This window comes from Camarhynchus parvulus, chromosome 27 (assembly GCF_901933205.1).
Source record: "Camarhynchus parvulus chromosome 27, STF_HiC, whole genome shotgun sequence".
NCBI classification, from domain to species: domain Eukaryota; kingdom Metazoa; phylum Chordata; class Aves; order Passeriformes; family Thraupidae; genus Camarhynchus; species Camarhynchus parvulus.
In genome coordinates this window covers 1211022-1231741 of record NC_044597.1, presented here as the reverse complement: position 1 = coordinate 1231741, position 20720 = coordinate 1211022, and the positions used below count along the sequence as shown (strand labels likewise).

Here is a 20720-nt window from a genome sequence, read left to right as displayed (position 1 = left end):
TGAAGATGTGGGTGCTAAAAGCTGCAGCAGCTTCTGCATCAAGGCACATTAAAAATGACAAAGAGAGAATTGGGTGAGTGAGGCTGGTGCTGGCTCTTGGGTAGAGCTTGGCTGAAGGGCTGCAGAGCATCCCTCATGTGCTGGAACAGATCCACAGCTGCTGTTGGTGCAGCAGAAGGAATCTGAAAGACATGAAATTGTTCTTGTTTGGTGCCAAAGTATGCAAAGCAGAGACCTGCCTCTGGCTCCCACTCCTTGTGTGGTACAAGCTGTTTATCTCTGAACTGTAGAGCATGTTTTTGTTTGGACAGCTCTAAGTGGATATTTATATGCACGTTTTCCTGGTTTAAACTGCTTGACCTGTGACTAGTTTTAAATGTGTTCTGGTGAGTGGGTTTTCAGTGTTTTTGGACTTAGCAGGAAGAGTTTTGTCAAAATTAATTTTTAGTTTGGTAAACAAAAGGTGCCATCAGCTTCTCAATGTGCAATTCCAAGGTGCTTCTTTCAAACTGTGCCAGTTTAAATTCATCTCCAAGTCTCAAGTGATTGCTTTTGTTGTATTGACTTGAGAGGATTTTCCTGTTAAGTACTCTCGGAATAATTGATGTGTGTGTCTGCTGAAAATGAGGTTTTGCTGCAGCTTTCACAAGATGTTGACTGTAAATATTCAGCTGTTTCTGGGGGTGTGCAGATGTGCCATGTCCATACTTCCCACTTGTATTCCAGGGAAAGGTCTGGGAAAGCAATTCCTGGTGTGTGGAGGGCAGTGAGAATGTGTTGTTTGGGAATGCTTCACCTCTGCGTTGCAAGGAAAGAATCTGTGATTTTTTTGTGTGTGTGTGTCTTTACAGACACTGCAGGGAACAACAGGAAAAAGGATGATTTTGTTCTGGGAAGCATTAACAAAGGCTTTTCAGGTGCCAATACAAAGTTGCTTTTGTATTGTTTTTTATAGCTTTGAGAACCCATGTGGCCTTTATAATTATCCAAGAAAGTTTCCAGGATTGGATGGAGCCATCTCCTAGGTGCATGTTGGTTTTAAAAATGTATTTTTTTTTCCTGGATGCATAATGAATATTCAAAAAACGCTGTAAGCCACACTTTCCTGGAGTTGTTTTTGAGTTCTTTGGATGCATTTCTAAACACCAACATGGTTGTCTGCATCAATTACGTTTTGGAGCCCTTCCATGGTATAGAGTCATCAGGCCCTGCTGAGCTGCAAAGGGCAGCATGAATTACTACTGAGATCTGCAGTCAGCCTGCGTAGGGAGGTGTGGATCTTGCAGAGGTATTAGAAACCCGTTATATTTTGATTGTGTGTAATAAACACAACAGTCAGTCCTGGAGAGCTGCATTTGGGTTTAAACACCTTCCTTCCCCCACTGCTCTTGGCTGAAACTCACTGTGAGGTCAGGGTGATGTTGGTGATAGAGCCCCACAGATAAATCAGAGCAGACCTTGGCACTTGTGCCTCTTGTATCTCATCCATGCCTGGAATGAGTTTTTATCCTGCTTGTCCCACGTGTGCCACTGCAGCTGCAGGTGGTGGGTGTCTCACCCTCAGGCCACGTGCTGAGAAGTGAAACCAGCACGTCTGGAAACAGCTGCCCGAGCTGGAGAGATTTGTCAAAAGAGAACTAAATACAACATGAGATGAGTGTTGATGGTGGATTGCTGAAATTCCTGGTCTGTGGGTCAGGCAAGCGGCTGGTGCTCCATCAGGGTTTAGCAGAGCGATTCCTGGGCCTCTTGGCCACTGTGCTGGTGCTGGACAGGCAGCATTCACCCAGGTGTCCTGGATGGGGGATCTTGGCAGGAGTGCTGGGAGCCAGCTTTGGGAAAAGTGGATGGATGTGAGGGTGCCTTATCCATCTAAAGATTTTGTAACTACTCCATCTCCTTTAAAAAAGATTTCAATTTTAACAGGATATTCACTTTTGGAATCAGAGGGTTTTTTCCCCTGCTCCATGGGCGTGCTGTGTGCGTGCAGAGAGGGAGAATTTGGCAAGATGGCATTTGCTCCCTTGTGCTCACATGCTGCTCCAGTTCCCTGTGCTCAGACCTTGCATCTGTGCTGACCCGTCCCAGGAGGGCAGCAGGAAATGTCAGCTGTGCTTCCCAGCCGCGGGAGCAAAACATTCTGGGATCTGCAGCTCACATGGCCTGCCCTGGCTTTATCCACAATAGAAAATGGCCTTTTTGAGGGGGGACTCATTTATCTTTTTGGATATTCCTGTGTCTCAGCTGCTGCTCTCAGCCTAATGCCTGCAGGGCTTTTGGGAGTGGGGAGTGGGCTTGGTTAAATGCTTTCAAGTGATACCACCCTGAATTTTATGGCTTGATGTAACATTTTTGGAGTTTAAGATTTATTGATTGAATTGATGGATAAATAGAATATGAAAAAGTGGTGCTGATTTGCTTTAATGTTTTAAAATTCCATTTTCTAAGGTAAATGCAATATAAATGTGATTTTTTTTGGAGTCTTTTTCTGGTGCTCTCCTAGCGTAAAACTAAATTTTGAATATCTTAAGGAGCACACTTCACTCTTTTCAAGTGCAGTTAAGCAGTCATGATCATGCTGTGCTCTTTTCCAGTGCATTTAAGAAATAATAATAGTGAGTATAGTAAGGCTTTTCTGCAAAATTGCTTTCTTTAGATTGTTATTGGCATGGTGTCATGAAGCAGCATTTCTGAGTGCCTTCCTGAGCCAGTCCTGCAATCCAGGAGGGACGTAAATAGATTGTTTCTGCTGTGACGTCTCAGCAGCTGCATTCTGCCCATTCCCTCCCCAGCCAGCCCTGCTTTCATGCTCCCAGGCAGAGCTGCAGGGTTTTGTGACAGAATCTTTTCCTATTTTGCTCCGTTCACAGCACTGAAGGCGTTGTCCCTTGTGTTTGGAGCGTTTTCCAATCCTGGGCTCTTGCTGCCTGACTTGTGTTGGGCTTATAACTCACCTTATCCTCTCTGGTGTTAATAGCACCAGGCTGGTGTGACAGGGCTCTGCTGGAGCCCAGGGACAGCTGAGGGGAGGGGTCCTGAATGTGTTCCCCACGCTCCCATTGTCCTGCTCCTTTGTGTCCCAGGAGCTCTGTGTCCCTTCTCCAGCCCAGCTGCTGGGCTTGAGACTGCCACATTTTCTTTGGGAATAAATACATGGATAACTTGGGGCTGTTCATCAAAGAAACCACTCATTCCATCAGGAATGGGCACTAGATGGAATGTGTTCTGCAGGCTGACATCTTAATGTGCTTCATGCTCGGGCAGATTGCACAGGGCAGTTCAGTAATTAATATCCAGGGAGGTCTAATGGGCCTAAAGCAGTTGCAGTGACTCATCCTTATTTTGTCATTGTGTTGGTGGTGCTTTAGGTGTCTTAGAAATGCAGGCAGTGCTCCTGACCCAGCTCTGGTTTTGGATACACCCTTTGGGGTGTGAGAGGAAAGGAGAGAGTCTGTTTTTTTCTGCTTGTCATTGTGGAGATTTTAAAGGGTTCCCCCTCTCAGTGATTTCTGTGTGGCTTTGTGGTAACCCACCTTCCTGAAGAGGTGCTTCATATAGAGCACCTCTATATGAGAGAGAGAGAGTGAATTCTGTGGTGCTAAACTGTGATAAATGGGCTTTAATCAACAATTCATTTCACTTGCGTTGAGTGATTTATTGGCAACAGTTCTTGCCACTGAGGATTTTGGGATGAAAGTGTAATTAAGTTTCTTACCTTTTTTTTTATGATGCTGACTGGGTTTAGTTTCACTGCCACAGTGTTTAGGACCTTGTAAGTAGGAAGGAAGCAGCAATGCTCTTCCCCAGAACTATTAACTTGAATTGTCCCAGGAAATGAAGTAACTCCACTGGTTATGATCTGGGACAAAATGGCATTTGTTGAGCCAGGGCTCCAAAGTGTTTACAGGCCAAAAAAGGGAGAACAAGAGTTGAAATCCTGCATGGAGGCAGCTTTTCTTGGTTGATGTTTCAAATGCCATATTCAGTGTGTGAGGGCTCTAAGAAGGTTTGACCAAGAGCTTCGAGCAAAGATCAAACAGTGGGAAAGTGGAGGAGAGAGCAGAGAACATGTGACTGTGAGTAACCAGAGTGCATAGAGAGCCAAAGTTCAGACGATATTACACAAAAATTACAGGGCACAAACATGTTGGCTCCTGGAGAAGAGTGCACAAGGAAGCCAAGTGGTGTGTGTGCTGTGTAATGAGGAGTGTTTGCATGCTGGAGGCTTGTCCTTGCTTCTCATGAAGTAGGAAAATATATTGAATTTCGGTGTGGTTATAGGGAAACACCAGTGTCAGAGCACTCTGTAACACAAAGAGCAATAAATGGTGCTTAAGTAGAAGCCTCTCATCTTGCTCTGCTGTTCCAGGGTGGATTGAGAAGTGTCTGTGAGAAAGGGACAGTGCAACACATCTTGTTTTACAAAGCAGAAGTGAGAGACCCTGATACAAGCAGCTGTGAAGTGGAGGGGCAGAGGATGAGTGGAAGGAGGGTGCTGCAGTCAGCCCCAAAATCCTTGTCCACAGGATCACGTGGAAGCTTTGCCATTAGCTCCCAGGGCTGGGAATTTACTGCATCTCTGTAAGCCATATAGGAAGAAGGCTTGGGAATAGGTTTTGATAGTGCTGGGTTTAATGCAGATGTTATTTCATGTCCTGGTACCCATGGGGTTGAATCCTTTCTTTCACATAAAGGTTTCTTCTGAAGTGGGAAGCATCTCTCAGGTCTGCAGAAGACACACTTCAAAATTATGCTGAAACGTGGTCAGTGCTTGGGGTTTGTGTTTGCCAGAAATGTATTCTCAACAGATCCAGCATTTAGGGTTTATTCAATTGTTGGATTTAAGTGTTAAAGTATTTTGTGTTCTTCTGATTCATTGTCTTAAGATACAGCAAAACAGAAATGTTTTATGGCTACATTCAATGTGCCAGTTTGTAGGACTGGAGAAGAGGGAAACAGATGTAATTCCCCCCAACTTGTTCCTTAGCCAGTTCCAGGGATGAAGAAGCAAAGGGACAAACTGTGCTGCTTCCAGCTCCAAGAGGCCTGGGCTCCCCATGAAGGCAAACAGCATTGTTGTGGCCATAGCCATGGAACCATTTTTCTCTTACCTGATTAAACATCACTGGCCTGAACCCCCATAATCCAACCTCACAATAACCATTGGATTGTCTGCTTGCTTCTTTCCAGGATGAGCTGCTTTATGGTGCAAGGGAATTTTCCCTTTATCATTTATTCTGAGTATTGATAAATAAAGAGCAGTCTCTGTGATGAGTATTGATTTTGGCTCCGTTTGGACACTTTGTTGTTTTGAAGCCTTGAATTTCCAAGCCTGAAACACCCTTCTGACCCAGGAGCAGGCTGGCAGCATTCCCACAGGGCTTGTTCCCTGTGCTCTATGGCCTTTTTATGCCCAAGACTTACAGAGACAGGCAGCACCTGCCTCTTTGGAAAGCTCCAGTTTTAATATTGCAGCTGTTTGGACCAGGAACAAGTGGAGATCAAGTACATAATAAACCCCAAAGAATATGAATATATAAAATAACCCCCAAAATTCATGGTGTGGGTAGTGGTGGGATCACCAGAACTCAGAGATAAAGGCTTTGTTTGCTCTCTGATTCTCTGGCCCTGGCACAGGGAGTGCTCAGCCTTTTGCATGGTTTCAGGGAGGAGATGTTGATTTAAGCACTGAAGAAGTGACTTGTGAAGCCTCAGAGCAGCAAGGCGTGCTGCCCTCGAACTGGGATTGACCCTTGCCTCGGTAAAAACAGCTTTCAGTGCCTTGGCAGGGAGCCCCCAGAGGAGTGGGCAGCAATATTTAGCTATTCCAGATAATTTAGAGGTGTGTGCTGAGCTCCCTGCAGGCAGCAGGTGAAAGGAGGCACAGGACGTGTCTGGGTTTGTGCGGAGAGGGTTTCAGCTGTTGGTTAATGGAATGTTAGGTGAGTTTAATGTTTTAATAGATGAAGTTTAGCAATGTGTTTTTGCCAGTGTTGGCAGCATGTGCACTCCTGACTGTTCTGGTTCTTTTGTGCACTATATTTTGGGAGGCTGGGGTGTCCCCCAGCCACTAAGGCAGGTTTTTGGTGTGTTTTGGTGTGGGTTGCTGGACTCCTCACACACAAAGTCTGTGCATCCACACCACACTGTCTCTGAGCTTTGTTAGCCTTCCAAAGCAGCTCAACGACTGCTTGTGCATAGTAAGTTTGCCTTCAGCTTGCTCCTTGAAGGCTGTCCAAAAAAAAAAAAAGAGTGGGAGTGGATTGCTGCCTGCAGATTAAACCCCAGATTTGCTCTGGAGAGGCCATGGGAAAGGCAGTGCTCAGGAGCAGAGCATGGCCAGGGTGAATTCACCACCAGGGCCTGCCGGTGATGGATGGGCTGGAAGTGGGGCCCCAGCATCAAAGCACCTTCTCTTGGCACCAGGTTTTAGTCAAGATGTTCTCTTGCAGATTTACATTGCTGCATAGGAACACTCCTTCCAGAGGATTTTGGAGGCTGCTGCCTGGCTTGTAGTGTTCCAACTGTCAGTCTGTTACAACTGCAGTTTGCTCTTTCAGGTGCTGGCTTCCATTAAAATTCTTGCAGAAGGAAAAGTTGGTATTGGTGGAAGGAGGACAGTGACAACATGTTTCTCTTGGCAACAGCGTTGTGTGTTCCTGCTCCAAGGGATTGTGGAGCTGGGATGCAAATAGAACCTGCCAGGGGTTTGGTGTGCACAGAGCAGCCAGAGGTTCCAGTGGTGCTGCAGGGCCTGAGGAGGGAGTGGGGGTGGCAGCCAAGGCTTGGCACCTCCTGGAGTTCTGTGACACTGAGTGAGGCCTGGGAATGTAGGAGAGCCCGCTGAAACCACCCCCTTCAGTGGCTTTTGGTCTCAATCCCAGCTGCAGGAATCTCACTTCTTTTGCTTCCAAGTGTGCAGCTGGAAAGTCTGAATGTTTCCTTTCCAGGTCTGTGCCAGTGATGGTGGATGTATTGCATCATGGACCTATTGAACAGCCAAAAATGGTTCACCATGTTTGAAATCTCAGGAATTTGAGGTTTCAGAAACCTCAAATTATGGTAGAGCTGCAGTGGAGGTGTTTGCTTTTCCTGAAATGGCCCTTCACTGTTGTGTTCCAGCACCAGCACTTGTTCTGGAGATCAAAGATTGCCATTGCCGTCCTAGCTCAGGAACTTACATGCTCAGTATTCACCCCAAAACATGGCAAGATGCAATTTTTCCAAGGGGGATGGTGGTCAGTTGGCAGGGGGGCTGCTTTAGGTCGGGAATAATAAGGCTGTGTGGTGTGTTGGGGGATCACTTCCACACACAGATCACTGTTCAGATTTGTAGTGAGGGCTGCTCCACACCAACACTGTGGGCACAGGGACAGGTTTTCTTTGGTACCACTGTGGGGTTTTGTTGGCTTGAGGTGTATGAAATCACATGTATCCCTCAAGCAAATTCCTGGTGCAGGGAAAGCCTTCTAGTGGTGGGGACATCCATTCCTGCTGCTCCTTGTCACATGTGGCTTCCATGCTGGCGCTGGTGCTTGTGCTCAGTGTTTTTGTAGACTTTGTAAGGAAAAAATCCAGAAGTGTTGTCATTGTAAATGTTTGGTATTTTGCCAACTTTAAGAGTTTATTATTGTCATCAAATTGACTTAGGACAAAAAAAAACCTAAAAACTTTTAGCTGATATACTGAATTGAGCTTGTATTTAATAAGTTCATTTATTAGCAAAATTATATGAAATATAACACTTTAACCAAACATGTGTGGACACTAAACTGTTGGAAATGTGTGCTGTGGAGCTGACCTTGAGTTTTCTCTTGCAGGGCAATCACTTTGATCAGTATGAAGAGGGGCACCTGGAGATAGAGCAGGCGTCTCTAGACAAGCCCATCGAATCGGTAAGGCCCCCCCCGACCAGCAGCGTTCCCCGGAGCTCGGCCGTGTCGGATGGTCCTTGATGTGAATGCAGTCAAATCTGAGAGCAGTGGGCACCTTGGTGGCAGTCAGGGGTAATTGGTGGTAAAATGCATGCTGACCTTTAAGTGGGCCTGGGATTTGATCTTGAAGTAGTCCTAGAACTAAAACCTGAAATTTGAGTTCAACATGATATTTCAGGAATTATTTAAAATAATACATTCATTCAGAGATATTTATTTTAAGGTTTTATACTTTTCTTTGAAGAATCAGTTTAATATAATGAGAACCTGATGGAATAGTATAGTGAAATACATTTTGATCCTTTTTAGTTTATATTTTTGGAAAAGTACCGGTGTGTTTGAAGTGTTAGAATGACACCTGGCGGTATGGAGACAGGGATCAGTGTTAGTCCAGCAGTCCTTCCCCATGGAGCTGAAGCTGCCCTGAGCCTTTGTCTAAAATTGCTTTACCTTGAGTTAGGTGTGAAGACTCCTGCTGTAAGATGGGGAAAAAATAGGTTTTGTTTAGTTTTGATTTTTTAATCTCCTTGGAGCTTCTTAATTTTTCTCTTTGCAAAGCACCTTCTGCTGGTTTTAGGCACAGCAGCTTGTTCAGCCTAAACTGGACCCACATTTGGCATTTAGCTTTAGCTAAAGTTCATTTGCAGTTTCCTTCAGAAATGAGAAAACTTTTAGTGAATAATCAAGGGACACTTAGTGGTGTTCTGATTAATTCTAGATTTTTATTAAGTACTTGTCAAGTGTTTCTTTTGCCTATTAATTGAATTTCAGTTGAAGTTTCTCCACGTTAGTCAGCCCCTAGAAGAACCAGGGTTAGCCAAAGCCCACTGTATATTTTTGTTGGTGTGTAGGTTGGTGTTGTGTGTGTTTGTGTGCGTGTTAGATGTTTACCAAAAATTTACACAACTTGGGGTGTTCGACGTTTTTCTTCCGCAGCAGTTGGCCCATATTAGCTAAGCAGCCATGATCTGGTTTGTATTGCACGGTCTGCCTTTTTTAATTTCTTCTCTAGGGTTTCCTTTCCCCTTCTTATTTCTGTTCTTCTGGTCCAGTGAACACTGCATATAGTACCTACTGTCTTAATGTGCTGGCATGATGCTAGATTTAGGCATGGCAGTAATTGATGACGCATGAGATAATGCTGCAGAGATGGGAATTGGTATTCACTCTTCTCCTGAATACTTCAGTCTTACCTTGGGACATGGGGATTTGAATTAAAATGCCAAGCTGGATGGAAATAAAATGGGAAATACGTGTTGGTAGCCTACTCTGGGCCACACTGGAAATTAGCATTTCAAAATAATTCAAATGCTGCTTACAGACTATACTGGTTACCTGATTTCCAAAAGTGCTTTCTCAAAGAGAGGAATAGAAGAGGTCATAGATAGTGATCCAGAGGGAAGGATGCCTATGGAAGTGTGTAAAGCATGAGCAGGTGCCCTGGGCCCACATGGGCTCACTGTGCAGATCTCACTCTCCACAGGAGTAATGCTTTGTGCAGTTTGATTAATGCTGAACTGCAGGAGAAAAAAAAAGTTAAATTATGGCTTTAATATTTTATTCTTGTCTCTCACTATCCAAATGTCAGGACATTTTTAATCTTTACAACTCTTTGGGTAGGTACAGTTCAACCTAATTGAAAACAGTTGGATGAAGAGGACAAGAGAATGGCTTGGTTTGTGAGGAGAAAGAGTTAAAACCTCAAATTGTTCTATAAAATCAAGTTTGTTCCACTCTTCTTTTGTCTGACCTAGAAGAATCACAGAATCATTAAGGTTGGAAAGTCCCTCTAAGCTCATTGAGTCCAGCCAATCCTGCAGCACTGCCAAGGCCACCCCTAACCCATGTCCCCAAATGCCACATCTCCATGGCCTGTGAACCTTTCCAAGGATGGTGGCTCCAGCACTTCCCAGGGCAGCTGTGCCAGTGTCCATCCCAGGATTTCAAAGCTGTGGCTGCTGCACAGGGAGGGGGGGTTATGGCCTGAGCAAGGGTGGTGTCAGAAACAAACTGGTCACTTCTGAGGTTTCACATGGTCTTTGTAAAAATACATTGTTGATTCCTTAATTCCCCATCTGGGAAGCAGGAATTACTTTGTTGTGTTTCCTGACACCTGTGGAGGTGATTCTGCCTCCACACTATTAATGATCAGTGTGCTCTTTGAATTGGCAAATTACACACATTAGCAGAAGGGAGAGTTTCCTTGGCAGAATTCAGTGGGGTACCTCTCCTGCAAGATATTTCACCAGGAAAGGAGGATTCATTGTGCTCTTTTGGCTTTTTTTTCCCCTTTTATTTTGTGCTGTTTGCTCACCCAGAACCAAAATTGAGAGGGAAGGAGGAAAGGCAAATTGATGTTTTAGAACTACCACACATCGAAGTATTTTCAACATTAACAAATTGGATTTTAATCCTTAACCAGTTCTCTGTTAGCAATCCAACTGGCCTTTTCCAAGGAATCTGCTCAGAGTCATGAGTGAGCCTGTGCTTCATGGTATGGAAGCAGTTTGGGTGATGAACACCCTTTGTTTCTGACCGTGGCAGATCAAAGTGCTTCCCAGTTAAAATGTCATTCTTCAGAACAAAGAGTGGATTTAGTATATTCTCATAAATGTGTTCCTTGCAGCTTCCCACATCTTAGTGACAGGAAGGTGCTCCAAAGCCTGCAGGTGTTTGGAGATGGGGGGAGTGTTTCCTGTGCCATGTCCCTGTGACAGTCCCCATGATGTGACATCCATCTCTGCAGCATTATCTGTTGAGAGGTGCTGACTGTACTGCTACAGCATGCAACTCAAAGGTGGCTGGAAAAATAGGTTTGGGAGTCTACAGATCATTACAATGTTGAAACATGTCCTCAATTAGCCTACTGGTGTTGTTGTTCCTGTGGAAATCCTGCTGTGTGCAGCTCATTTAGGCCAAAGATGTCTGCTCTGAAACATGCACCTCTAACCAGAGTACATTTATGGAAAACAGAGCTGCCAGGAGCTAGGGATGGACGTGGCCTGAACGAGTGCCAGCTGTTTTCCATTACTAAATTGAAGAAAGTATTTCATATCAATGGACTCTTCAGAGCTACAAATACTGATATTTTTTCCCCTCCCACAAGTAACATTTTTTCTTGTTGTGCTTTGAAAGATGCTGCACTTACACTGGCTGTTCATGTCAGTGCAGTCACTGATGTCCTTGAAAAATCAGAGCACTTCACCCTTTTTTTCTAAACTCAAGAAGCTGCATGCATTTGTTTTGGGGCATATTGAGTTCACTGAGTTCAGGTTCTTGAATAGGAAGTCACAAATTATTGCAGCTTTAATAGAATCCAGATTTGCTCCACATTAATTCCTTATCTCTACTTGTTTATTGAGTCTCTTTGCTGTGAATTCCTGGTTTTCCTCATCCCAGCAGTGCAGATGGAGTAGGAGACAGCCCTTAGAGTCCCCAGAAGCAGCCCTGGCCCCGTGCAGGCAGTGTCAGGGGTGGACCCACGCCGTCACCGCTGCAGGTTGGAGGCCAGACTGGGAATCACCCACTTATCCTGGAGCTTGTTAGTTTGTCCTTGTCCTAACTAACAAATGTCCTTTCCCCTCTCTCTAATGCTGCTCGGTGCCATGAGGGGCGCCTTGAGCCCCCGTGCCAGGCTGCAGTCAGTGGTGCTTGGGCACCAGGGGCTGGCACAGCCTGGCCGAGCCGGAGCTGGGTTGTGGCACTGGAAATCTGTACAGATCTGTGGACTCCACTAGTTCCAAAGTGTCATTTGATGAGGCTGCTGATTTGACATTTAGCAGCAGCCATATGTGGACAGCGCTATAAATAATGTGCTTCTGGAAGCTGAATGGTGTAGCATTACTATTTGGCTTTTCTCTCTGGTCTTCATTGTGTCATCTGTAGTGAGCTCTAGGTTTTGTTTTGGGAATCTTTTCAACCTCTTGTTTGCATGGGTTCACCCAGTAGCATCTGATCCTTGCTTATAGATTCCTCCATACACAGTCAGCACAGCTTACAATCCACTCAAGAGAGGAATGGTTCCTGCCCGAGCTGGGATGAGTGATGGGATCGTGGGGATCTCATGGAAAACCTGTGCTAGGCAAAACTGCTGGTGTGGGTTACATCCCACAGGCACCATCAAAACCTTGGGCTTTTACCCATCTTTTAATTGTAAGCAATTTTTTTTTCTATTGGCCAAACCTTTATCATTAATTTGTGCTGGGGATGTCCTGCTCAGGAATCACTGATCTGCATGGCAAGCAAGCAGGGGTATCTTGTCAGGGCACAGGATGGAGATCTTGGAGGCCACTTAGAGCTGCTGGAGCCCAGTCACTTTGGATGACCTTTTTCCAAAGCAGCTTACCCAGCTCTTTGAAGGTCTGGTAGACCCAAGGCCTTGTATTTCCTACACCTTTGGAGAAGTTCTGCTTTGTCATTAGAGCAGAGCTCTCCATCAGAGCTGGCATTATCCCACCCAGAGCTGCTGAGCCCTTCTCCCTGGGGATGGAGCACCCCACAGCCTGTGCCCACATGGTCCAGGAGAGCTCCCTTGCTCACCCAGACACCTTTTGGGAGACTTATTTTGGCTGCCTCAATAATTTATTGTGGCTGTAATACAAGGAGCTCCCAAGTGGCAGCAGAAGAAAGTGAGGAGACTCATGGCAGCCTTTGCTGAGAAATGAGGGGTGTCCTCCTAGGGCTGTGGTGTTTCTGTGCATCACTGCAGCTCTTCTGTAGGAAAACTGCTGCAGTGTGAGGATTGTCTGTTCAAAAGGGTGGCAGCTCCTGACATGGGCAGGAAGCTTGCTGTGAAAGCCTTCTCCTATGTGAAAGTAGCTGTACTTTACAGAACTTTCACTTAAAACTGCACTTTTAAAAAAAAGCTGTCAGCTGTTACAACATTTGTTGTCCCTTGTCACATTTTGGTCCCAATATCCCTGGATACTCCCAGGAGAGCAGACAGGCTCTCAAGTGGGATTAAGCAAGCCTGGCCTTCCATTATTGAATTTTTAGGGCAGGATTTTAATTTTTGCACTGAAGAGCAGTTCTGTCAGTCTGCCTCCATCAGAGGTCTGGGTTAGCCATTGGAAAAGCAGGGAGGAGCTGAACATGGCCAGAAAGGAGCAAAGTGATGGCCAGGTCTCAACTCAAATGTTAATTTTAAATTATTAGAGTTATCCTCCTTATTCAGTACAACAGAAGATGCTCCATTTCAATTGAGTAGGATTCTAAAACTAGGGAGTAGTTCCACTGCATAAACAAACAAATGGAAAAGTTTGCGGGGGGGAAACAACGCCTTCCTGGGAACTGAGACAGGGCAATGTTCAGGCATAATTCCAATTTATGTCAAACAACCTGGGACCATCCTCTTGAGTGGGTCTGTAAAAGTGGTGCTAATGTGTATAACCTTTCTAAATTTTTCTTTTTCCCTTTAACATTTGTTTCCCCCTTCACTGTCAGTCACAACACACCGCTCTTGAATCTCCCAGCTGGTCTTGACTTGTTGAATTTATTTTATGCTTTCACTCTTCTTTAATAAATACATTACTTGCAAGCAGTGAATTGAAAACAAAGCAAAAGAAAAAAACTACCATTAGTGATTGGACAGTTTCTTACTTTGTGTTACATTTAACTGTTCTTTTGACAGCCCAGTTTTTAAAGCCAGGTTCGTATGGAAATGCTTTCACTCCACTTGCACTGCTTTTGGAATAGCGTTCTGCTTCATCTGTCTTTATTTTAGTGCATTCATAACACACACAGCACAATGTCTCATCTCCCCTTGGCCAAGACTGCAAAGTACTCCTTGTCCTTTGAATTCTTTTGTTTTTTTTTTTTTTTCTTTCTTCTTTTTTTTTTTTCCCTTTTGGAAAATGCAGCCATTTTTGTCAGCACCAACTTTTAGATTTAATGATCCTTTGTTCAGGGTAGGGCAATTAAAAAAAATTAAAAATCCCAAACATATCCCAAGCTGCAGCCCCTGTGTGCCAGGATGGGGCACTCTGTGGTCCTTGTGATCAGTCTGCAGGTAAGTGTTTCTGTCTTCCCAACAGAGAGCCTTCTCCATGGTGCCTGTGGTTGGTAGGGATCCATCCTTCTTTATTTTTCTTTAGTTTTTTCCTTTTTTTTTTTTTTTTTTTGCATTTGACCTTTTATCCCCAGAAGTTTCGTTATGCCTCCTGATTTAATTTTTTTTTCCATCTAGCCCTAATTATGTCCTGGGGCAGAGCCAGAAGTGTGGGAAAAATGTACATTATTCCTTGGGAAATACAGGAATAAAAAAAATGTCTGACTTTATTAGGATATCAGAAAAAAAATCCAAAATTTGTACTTGATAACATCTTTTTGAAGAAAAAAGTATCCATGCAGCCAATATCTTTGGGGAGGTTGTGCCTTTCAAGCCGATTCACCAAAGTTGTGCAAACCCTGTGGTCATTTTCTTCACTGTGGAGTGACAAAACCTACTCTGGTTTCTGTTGATTACTGTTACTTAATTAAAGAAACCTGCAGCATATATATATAATTATTTTTTGGATTCCATGTACCACTCAGTGTTCTGGAGTCACATCCTGTTATAATTCAGGATATTTCTGTGATACCTTAGGTTGTGGTTTGCCTGATGATAATTAATAATCAACAAGTTCATACCTGATTTTTATTTTTATTTTTTGTGATTGGAAGGTGAACAAGGTCCCAGCCAAGAGTCCTTCTCTGAGGAGCTGGTCACTGCCTGTAGCTGGGTGAACTGGTCACTGAGGGCGAGCTGGCAGATTGAGGTGGTTCGAGGGTGCTGTGAGTGCTCTGCTCTTTGTCTGGGGGCAGAAACCCTGCAGAAAACACAACAATTGCCACACTGAGCCCTGCTCAGCCCCATTGCCAAAAGCTGACACTTAATTGCTGCGTCAGTACTTTTCCAGTTATTCCAAAATAGCTTTTTTTTTTTAGGAAGATGAGACATTATGCTTATTGTTTCCCCTACATGCACTAATGGTTCCTTGCTGTTAACTTATTGCTAGGCCTGTTTCATTCTAACATCTTAGTATTTTTGTTAGTTTACATGTGAAATGCATCACCCAGTCTGTGCTTGAGCTCATTTTATTTAATTGATTTTATTTTTTTTGTTTTACTAACCTCACTGTTTTTTCAGTTTAATATTGGCTGCATGCTAGTTTATATATATATATACATATATAAAAAAAACCCAATCAAGTCTAGCCTGGATTTTGCTCTGATTGTGTTTTGGTTTCTAGTGGTGGGGCAGTCTTGCACTTACAACTTACTCAGTATTATAAAAGCCTGACACACAAACAAAATGACTAAACACATTGTAGATTTTCTTTACAAAAAAAATCTTAAGTGGTGCTGTCTAGGTGATGGATATGATTGTATAAATAGCTTGATTTTATGCTTTTTACTGTCAATTTTTATTGGTACACTTTATTTTCTTCCACAATGCTTTTTAGTTTTATTATTTTTTATTTCTTTTAAACGTGATGCACAAAAGTTGCCCAGCACACCATCAGAAAGTGACCGTCCCCAATACCCATCCCCCTGGAAAAATTCTAGCCAGCAATTTTTGACATTTGTCTTTCCCTTTATTGGGCATATATTGCCTTTTCAGTAGCATTTTTTGCATGCATATATATGTAGAAAAATCTCTTGCTCATCACATGTTTAAATGTCAGAGGGAAGGGAAGAATATATTATTGGAATATTTTTGGTTTGTTTTCTCTGTTCTGTCTGTCAGGATAATATTGGACATCGCTTACTCCAGAAACATGGCTGGAAGCTGGGCCAGGGATTGGGAAAGTCACTGCAGGGTAAGTCCAGTCCCTTGTGTCTGAAACCTTCAACTCCAGCCTCAGTCTTTAACAAAATTATTTCTGCTTTTTGTTCCTAGATTAGATTTTCTTTCCATTATTAATATATCCAACCAATTGCACTGTTAAGTTTTGTATTTGGCAGTTTGCAAGTGGAAGCTGCTGCCTCCCTTGTTGGTACAGGTTAGAGCTCTGTGTGTGGTGGATGTGTGAGAGTCAGCGTGGAGGAAGGAGGATTCACTTTCCACACTGACAGGGAGTGGTGCAGCTTCCAACTGTGCTGATGTTTTGGTGTTAAAAATGAAAGATTTGAGGTAGTTCCCATGATCTGTCAGTGCTCACCGTGGTCAGAAGCCATTAGAAGGCCAGGAAAGGGCCCACTGAAGATGGAAAGTGGTGGCAGAGGTTCTCTGGATGGGAGAGGCTCACTCCTGCTTTCTCAACAGGACTGTCACAGGTTGGATTTATTCCTGTTCCCAGCAGTTTGTCAGGGATTAGAAAATCTCAGTGGATTGGCCCAGCACACACCAGACCTTGCTGTCTTGAGCCTGAATCCTTGCTGTGACACTGAACCCCATTTCTGTAGGAACCTGTGGCAGTGTTTGAAGCTCAGGTGTGCCCTGAGCCCTCAGTAACTCACTCATGTTCCTGTGCCTGTAGTCTGAAGACCTGGGAGCTTGTAATCCATGTTCCATGAGTGAGCCCCTTAGAGATGGGGGTGTCTGTGCTCTGGAGGACTCTGCAGAGGTAACAAATTCCCCAAACTCTGGCAATGCTTATTAATCCCTGGACTAAGGCTCTCTAACCTCTCAGGCAGGGCTGCCTTGCAGGTTAATGCTTCTGCCTTTTCTAATGTGGTTTATTGGAGTTCTCTGGTTGCTGCATGGCACTCTCCAGTCCTCTCATGTCCCTGCTGGGGCCAGACCTCAGGTTTGGTTGTAGCTGTTACCTGTGGCCTTTCCTTTGGCATGTGGGATGTGCATCACAGGGTGGAACTTAGTGCTCTGTATTGCTCTGTGTGTCACCAGAGTGGAAACACAGAGACTTGAAAGAGGGAAAGGCCTTGTCCCAGCCCTGGGTGGATCCCAAAGCACAGCCCAAGGGGTCTGCAGGCTCAGATTTGCTGGAGTGAGCATGGATTATGGGGCAGGTCTGGAGTCAGGGCAGGGGGTGGTGCTGTCACCATGTCCCATGGGCCCAGCAGGAATTTGCACTTTGAGTCTTGTCCAGATTTAGATGTTCCCCCTGTGCCTCCCTCTGGAGCTGTTCCAGGTCTCTCACACATCATTGGAGCTCTGCTGGTTGGGAGCAAATCGTGGATGTGGGCTCTGAGGGCTTTCCTGTGCCTCCTGCATGGTCACAGGAACACAGAGTGACAATAGCCCACCACTTTAACCCAGTTCAGTGCTGAAGCCTTCCTAATGCAGGCTTTGGAGCATGTGCAGCAATTTCAACCCTTTTGGAAGGGAGAAGTGTCCCTGTCCGCCTGCCAGCCAACTTCTCCAGAGGTCTGGGCAGGCAGAGGATGTAGAAGGGAGGCTGCTGCTGCTCCAGCTTTTCTCCTCTGAGTTCTCAGCAGCCAGAGCCTGTGGCATTGGTGATGATTGTGTTGGGAGTGTTTAATTCATCATCCAGTGACCTTTCTACATGAATCCTAGATTGGCCCAAAAATCCAAATACAAAATGTCAGGAAGGAAACATTTGCATCCAGTTTTAATCTTATTCTAAGAGCTTGAAGAGACATTTGATGTGCAGTGAGAAGGGAGGAGCAGAACAGAAGTTCTTCCCATCTTCCACACTCCCTTGTTCAGGAAAGACCAGGAGAGGTTTCTAAAGAGGAGAAGTAGGTGTGTTCCTGTTAAACTCTTCCTGCTTGACACTGCTTGAGCTAAAGTCTTACACACCCTGTGGTGAGGAGGTGCAGCAGAAACAGAACCCCTTCAAGCAGCCTTGAGCTGTGGCTGTGGTTCTGACCTCCTGCAGAAGATCCTTATATCAAACTCTCAAAAATTTGGGGTTGCGTGTATGGAATTGATACTGCATTCAACTACTTTCTGTGCACTTCAGCTTAAAAGGAACTGGATGAGTTCAGTGTGCTGAGTTTTGTTATGTTGCTTTTAATTCTAGATCTTCTTCTGAGTTGGGGCTCCCTCTTTAGTTCTGTTGAATCCCAAAGTGATGCTGTGTTACAGTTGCTAGGCAGAAATGTTTCTTTCTTGTAGTCTTGTGATGTTGTTCGCAAGAAGCTCACACTGCAGGACTTTAGCCTGTGATGGTTCCTTCATCCTGACCACCCACTGGGGGATGGAATCCTGTGGTGAGAGTGCTGAGCTGTCTCTGGGTGGTACCTGCAGCAGCCTAAAATCTACACTTGGCAAATTGCTGGTGGTAAAAATCTCCTGGTGTGGTACACCATGGCTCATTCTCAGGAAAATTCCAGATTTGTACCCCCTGGGGCAGCTGCCTTGTGGTGTAAATCTTGTTACTGAGAAAAGCTGAGCCCTTGGGTAGGGAAGCACAGAGCCCATGCCCTGAGTGATGTGGCTGTTACCAGCTGGGTTCTGGCTGAAATATCTGTATCTTTCACTGAACATCTGCATCTTTCACTGAATTTGGGCTGTGTGCTGAGTGCAGCACGAGGCAGGGACAGTGCTGTCAGCTCTGGCCACGCCAGTCCTGCTTCAGAGATACTCCTAAGGAATTCAGCAGAGTCATCCTTCAGCTCATCGCTTTCCCTGATGTTTTTCATCATTTTTTTCTCACAAATAACTTGTGTTATATTTGGAAATGGTGCTTCAGCTTGCTAACAGCCAGTGAATATGAAAAAGCAGGAGAGGGGGTTGCCATTTGAAGGGGATATTTTTTAATTTGGAAAATATGGCTTAGGGAACCACTTTTCCATAGAGATATGGGATGGTTGTGCTCTGACAAGTGAGAAAATGGTGATTGTAGCCTGTCTTATCTTTGGGGAAATGCCTGTAGTTGATAATCCAGAATTTTGTGTCTCCTGGAGAAATGAAACCAGCAAAAGATCAGTTAAAAGCATTGCCTGACCTTCGTGTGAAGTCCTGTGCTAAATGAGCCCAAGGATTGTGAATAAATTAGGAGTTACATAAGTCAGGAGAGGAATGAGAGGGCTGAGGGAAATCTGAATTCAGCCACACTCTAATGATTTCTCTTGGAATGAGTATTTCCCATTAAGTTAAAGTAGTATTATGAAAAGCCAGGAGACTGACGTGCAGAAGTGGGATAATTAGAACAGTACATTTGAAAATATTTTTATAAGCTCTTTGCCTTTTCCCTGTCAACTTTTTTGACAAGTCTTGTTTGAAAAAAATAATTGTGCTGAAAACTTTTGGATTATTTTTTTCCTTCTGGGCTTGTGTGTTTAATATGAAGTAATAGTACTCTAGAGGTATATCTGCAAGACTGAAACCAATAGTTTAATCTCATTTAATTAGACCAGGGGAAGCTGAGTAGGTTGTCCTGCTGCTTCCTGGGTCATAGCAAGGCTTGGGGAGGGTGGGCAGTTCTGCAGGGAGGGTTTGGAGAGGGCAGGAGGAAGGTTTGAAGTTTACTGGCCATATGGAGGGGGCTCTGAGGAAGGATTGACCAGCTCTGGTGGACAGGTCCAGCTCATCCTTAGCCAGTCTGGGTAACAACTGGATTCAACACAGATTTGCCTCTCTGAAGTTCTCTGTTGTAAACATTCTTGCCTGATTGCAGCCTTGACCCTTTAAAAACAGCCCTATCACCAGTATAGAAGCAGTTACAAGTTCCCCTACACCACAAACTGTGTCCAGTATGATTAATTTGATATGTTTTAAGGCATTGATTTACTGTGTATTTCCACAGTATTCCCAAGACCAAGATTCTCCTGATCTTTTGTGGTATCTCTGAGAGGTGAATCCCAATGTAGTACTTTGCTATGGCAACAGGAATCACGGGATTTGTCATGGCAGAGCTGCTCCCCAGTGTCTCAGCTGTGAATCAAACAGCTCAGGTAGTGTGGGGGGCTCAGTGCAGCTCTGGAATTCCTGTGTTTGCTCCTCAAGGGCTCAGGCAGCTCATTCAGTACTTGGTTATTGTCATGAAAATGCTCAGAGTGAAACCAAAAGGAGTCTCAAGGTGGGTGGCTGCTGGTCTGTGCTGGGACTTGGATTATCTCCAGTACTCAGGAAATAGAAGCAGCAGGTGGTTCTGTTTGGGGCAAGGATGTCCCTTTTGGGGCAGGTCCTTGCAGTGGCAGGAACTTTCCCTGTAGCCTTTGGTCCTGAAGAAATACCTTCAGTCCCCTGCTTCCTCTGCCTATTTAATAATAACTTCCTTCATGTTTGCTTATGTTTTTAGCCAAGTTTTGGCATCATTTCAGTGTAACTGTTCTGGAAGAGCTGTTTCCATCTCCCTGGGGAGCAGCTCTGCTGATGTAACGCTGTGAGGAGAGGGCAGGGCTGTGCCTGTGTTTCTCTTGGCAGTGCCATGCAGGGCTGGGAACCCTTCCTGCATCCTGGTTCCCTTACACTCAGGCTGAAACAATAAACCTGCACAGACTGTCAGGGCAGTGCTGTTCCTGTTGACCAAGGTGTACCCCACACTGATTGTATAAATCATCCTGGTGATACAGGGAGCAGCCCTTAATAGAAAGTGCTTTGGGTTTATTTTGTCCTTTCATGAGTACATCCAGCTAGGTAGCAAAGTCAGGTATAGAAAATTTGTTAGCAAATGCTGAAATCCAGTTCTTCCATCAAGCTGTATTTTTGTTGCATGGTTTTCAATTAAAAGAAAAAGCACAAGTGGATTTGTGCTCTGACTTGCAAATTCTGTGAGGATAAATATAGTCAGCACTTCCCCCCTCAGCATCACTATGGTGCAGTTCTTTGGCACATTCCTCCCCAAATCTGTTCAGAAAAGGGAAAACATTCCCTCTTGGTCCAAGGGCTGAGCAGGGTGGAAGAGCAGAAGTGTCTGACATGTGCTGGAAGCTGCT

The 20720-nt window shown here is 44.6% G+C and overlaps 1 protein-coding gene across 1 annotated transcript in view; it reads left to right on the top strand.

The window, feature by feature from the left end:
* The window catches only part of GPATCH8 (G-patch domain containing 8), a 55638-nt gene that overhangs the window by 7522 nt on the left and 27396 nt on the right, over positions 1 to 20720 (top strand). The window contains 2 exon segments of the mRNA XM_030966333.1: positions 7821 to 7895; positions 15661 to 15733. Coding sequence (XP_030822193.1) covers positions 7821 to 7895; positions 15661 to 15733 — 148 coding nt within the window.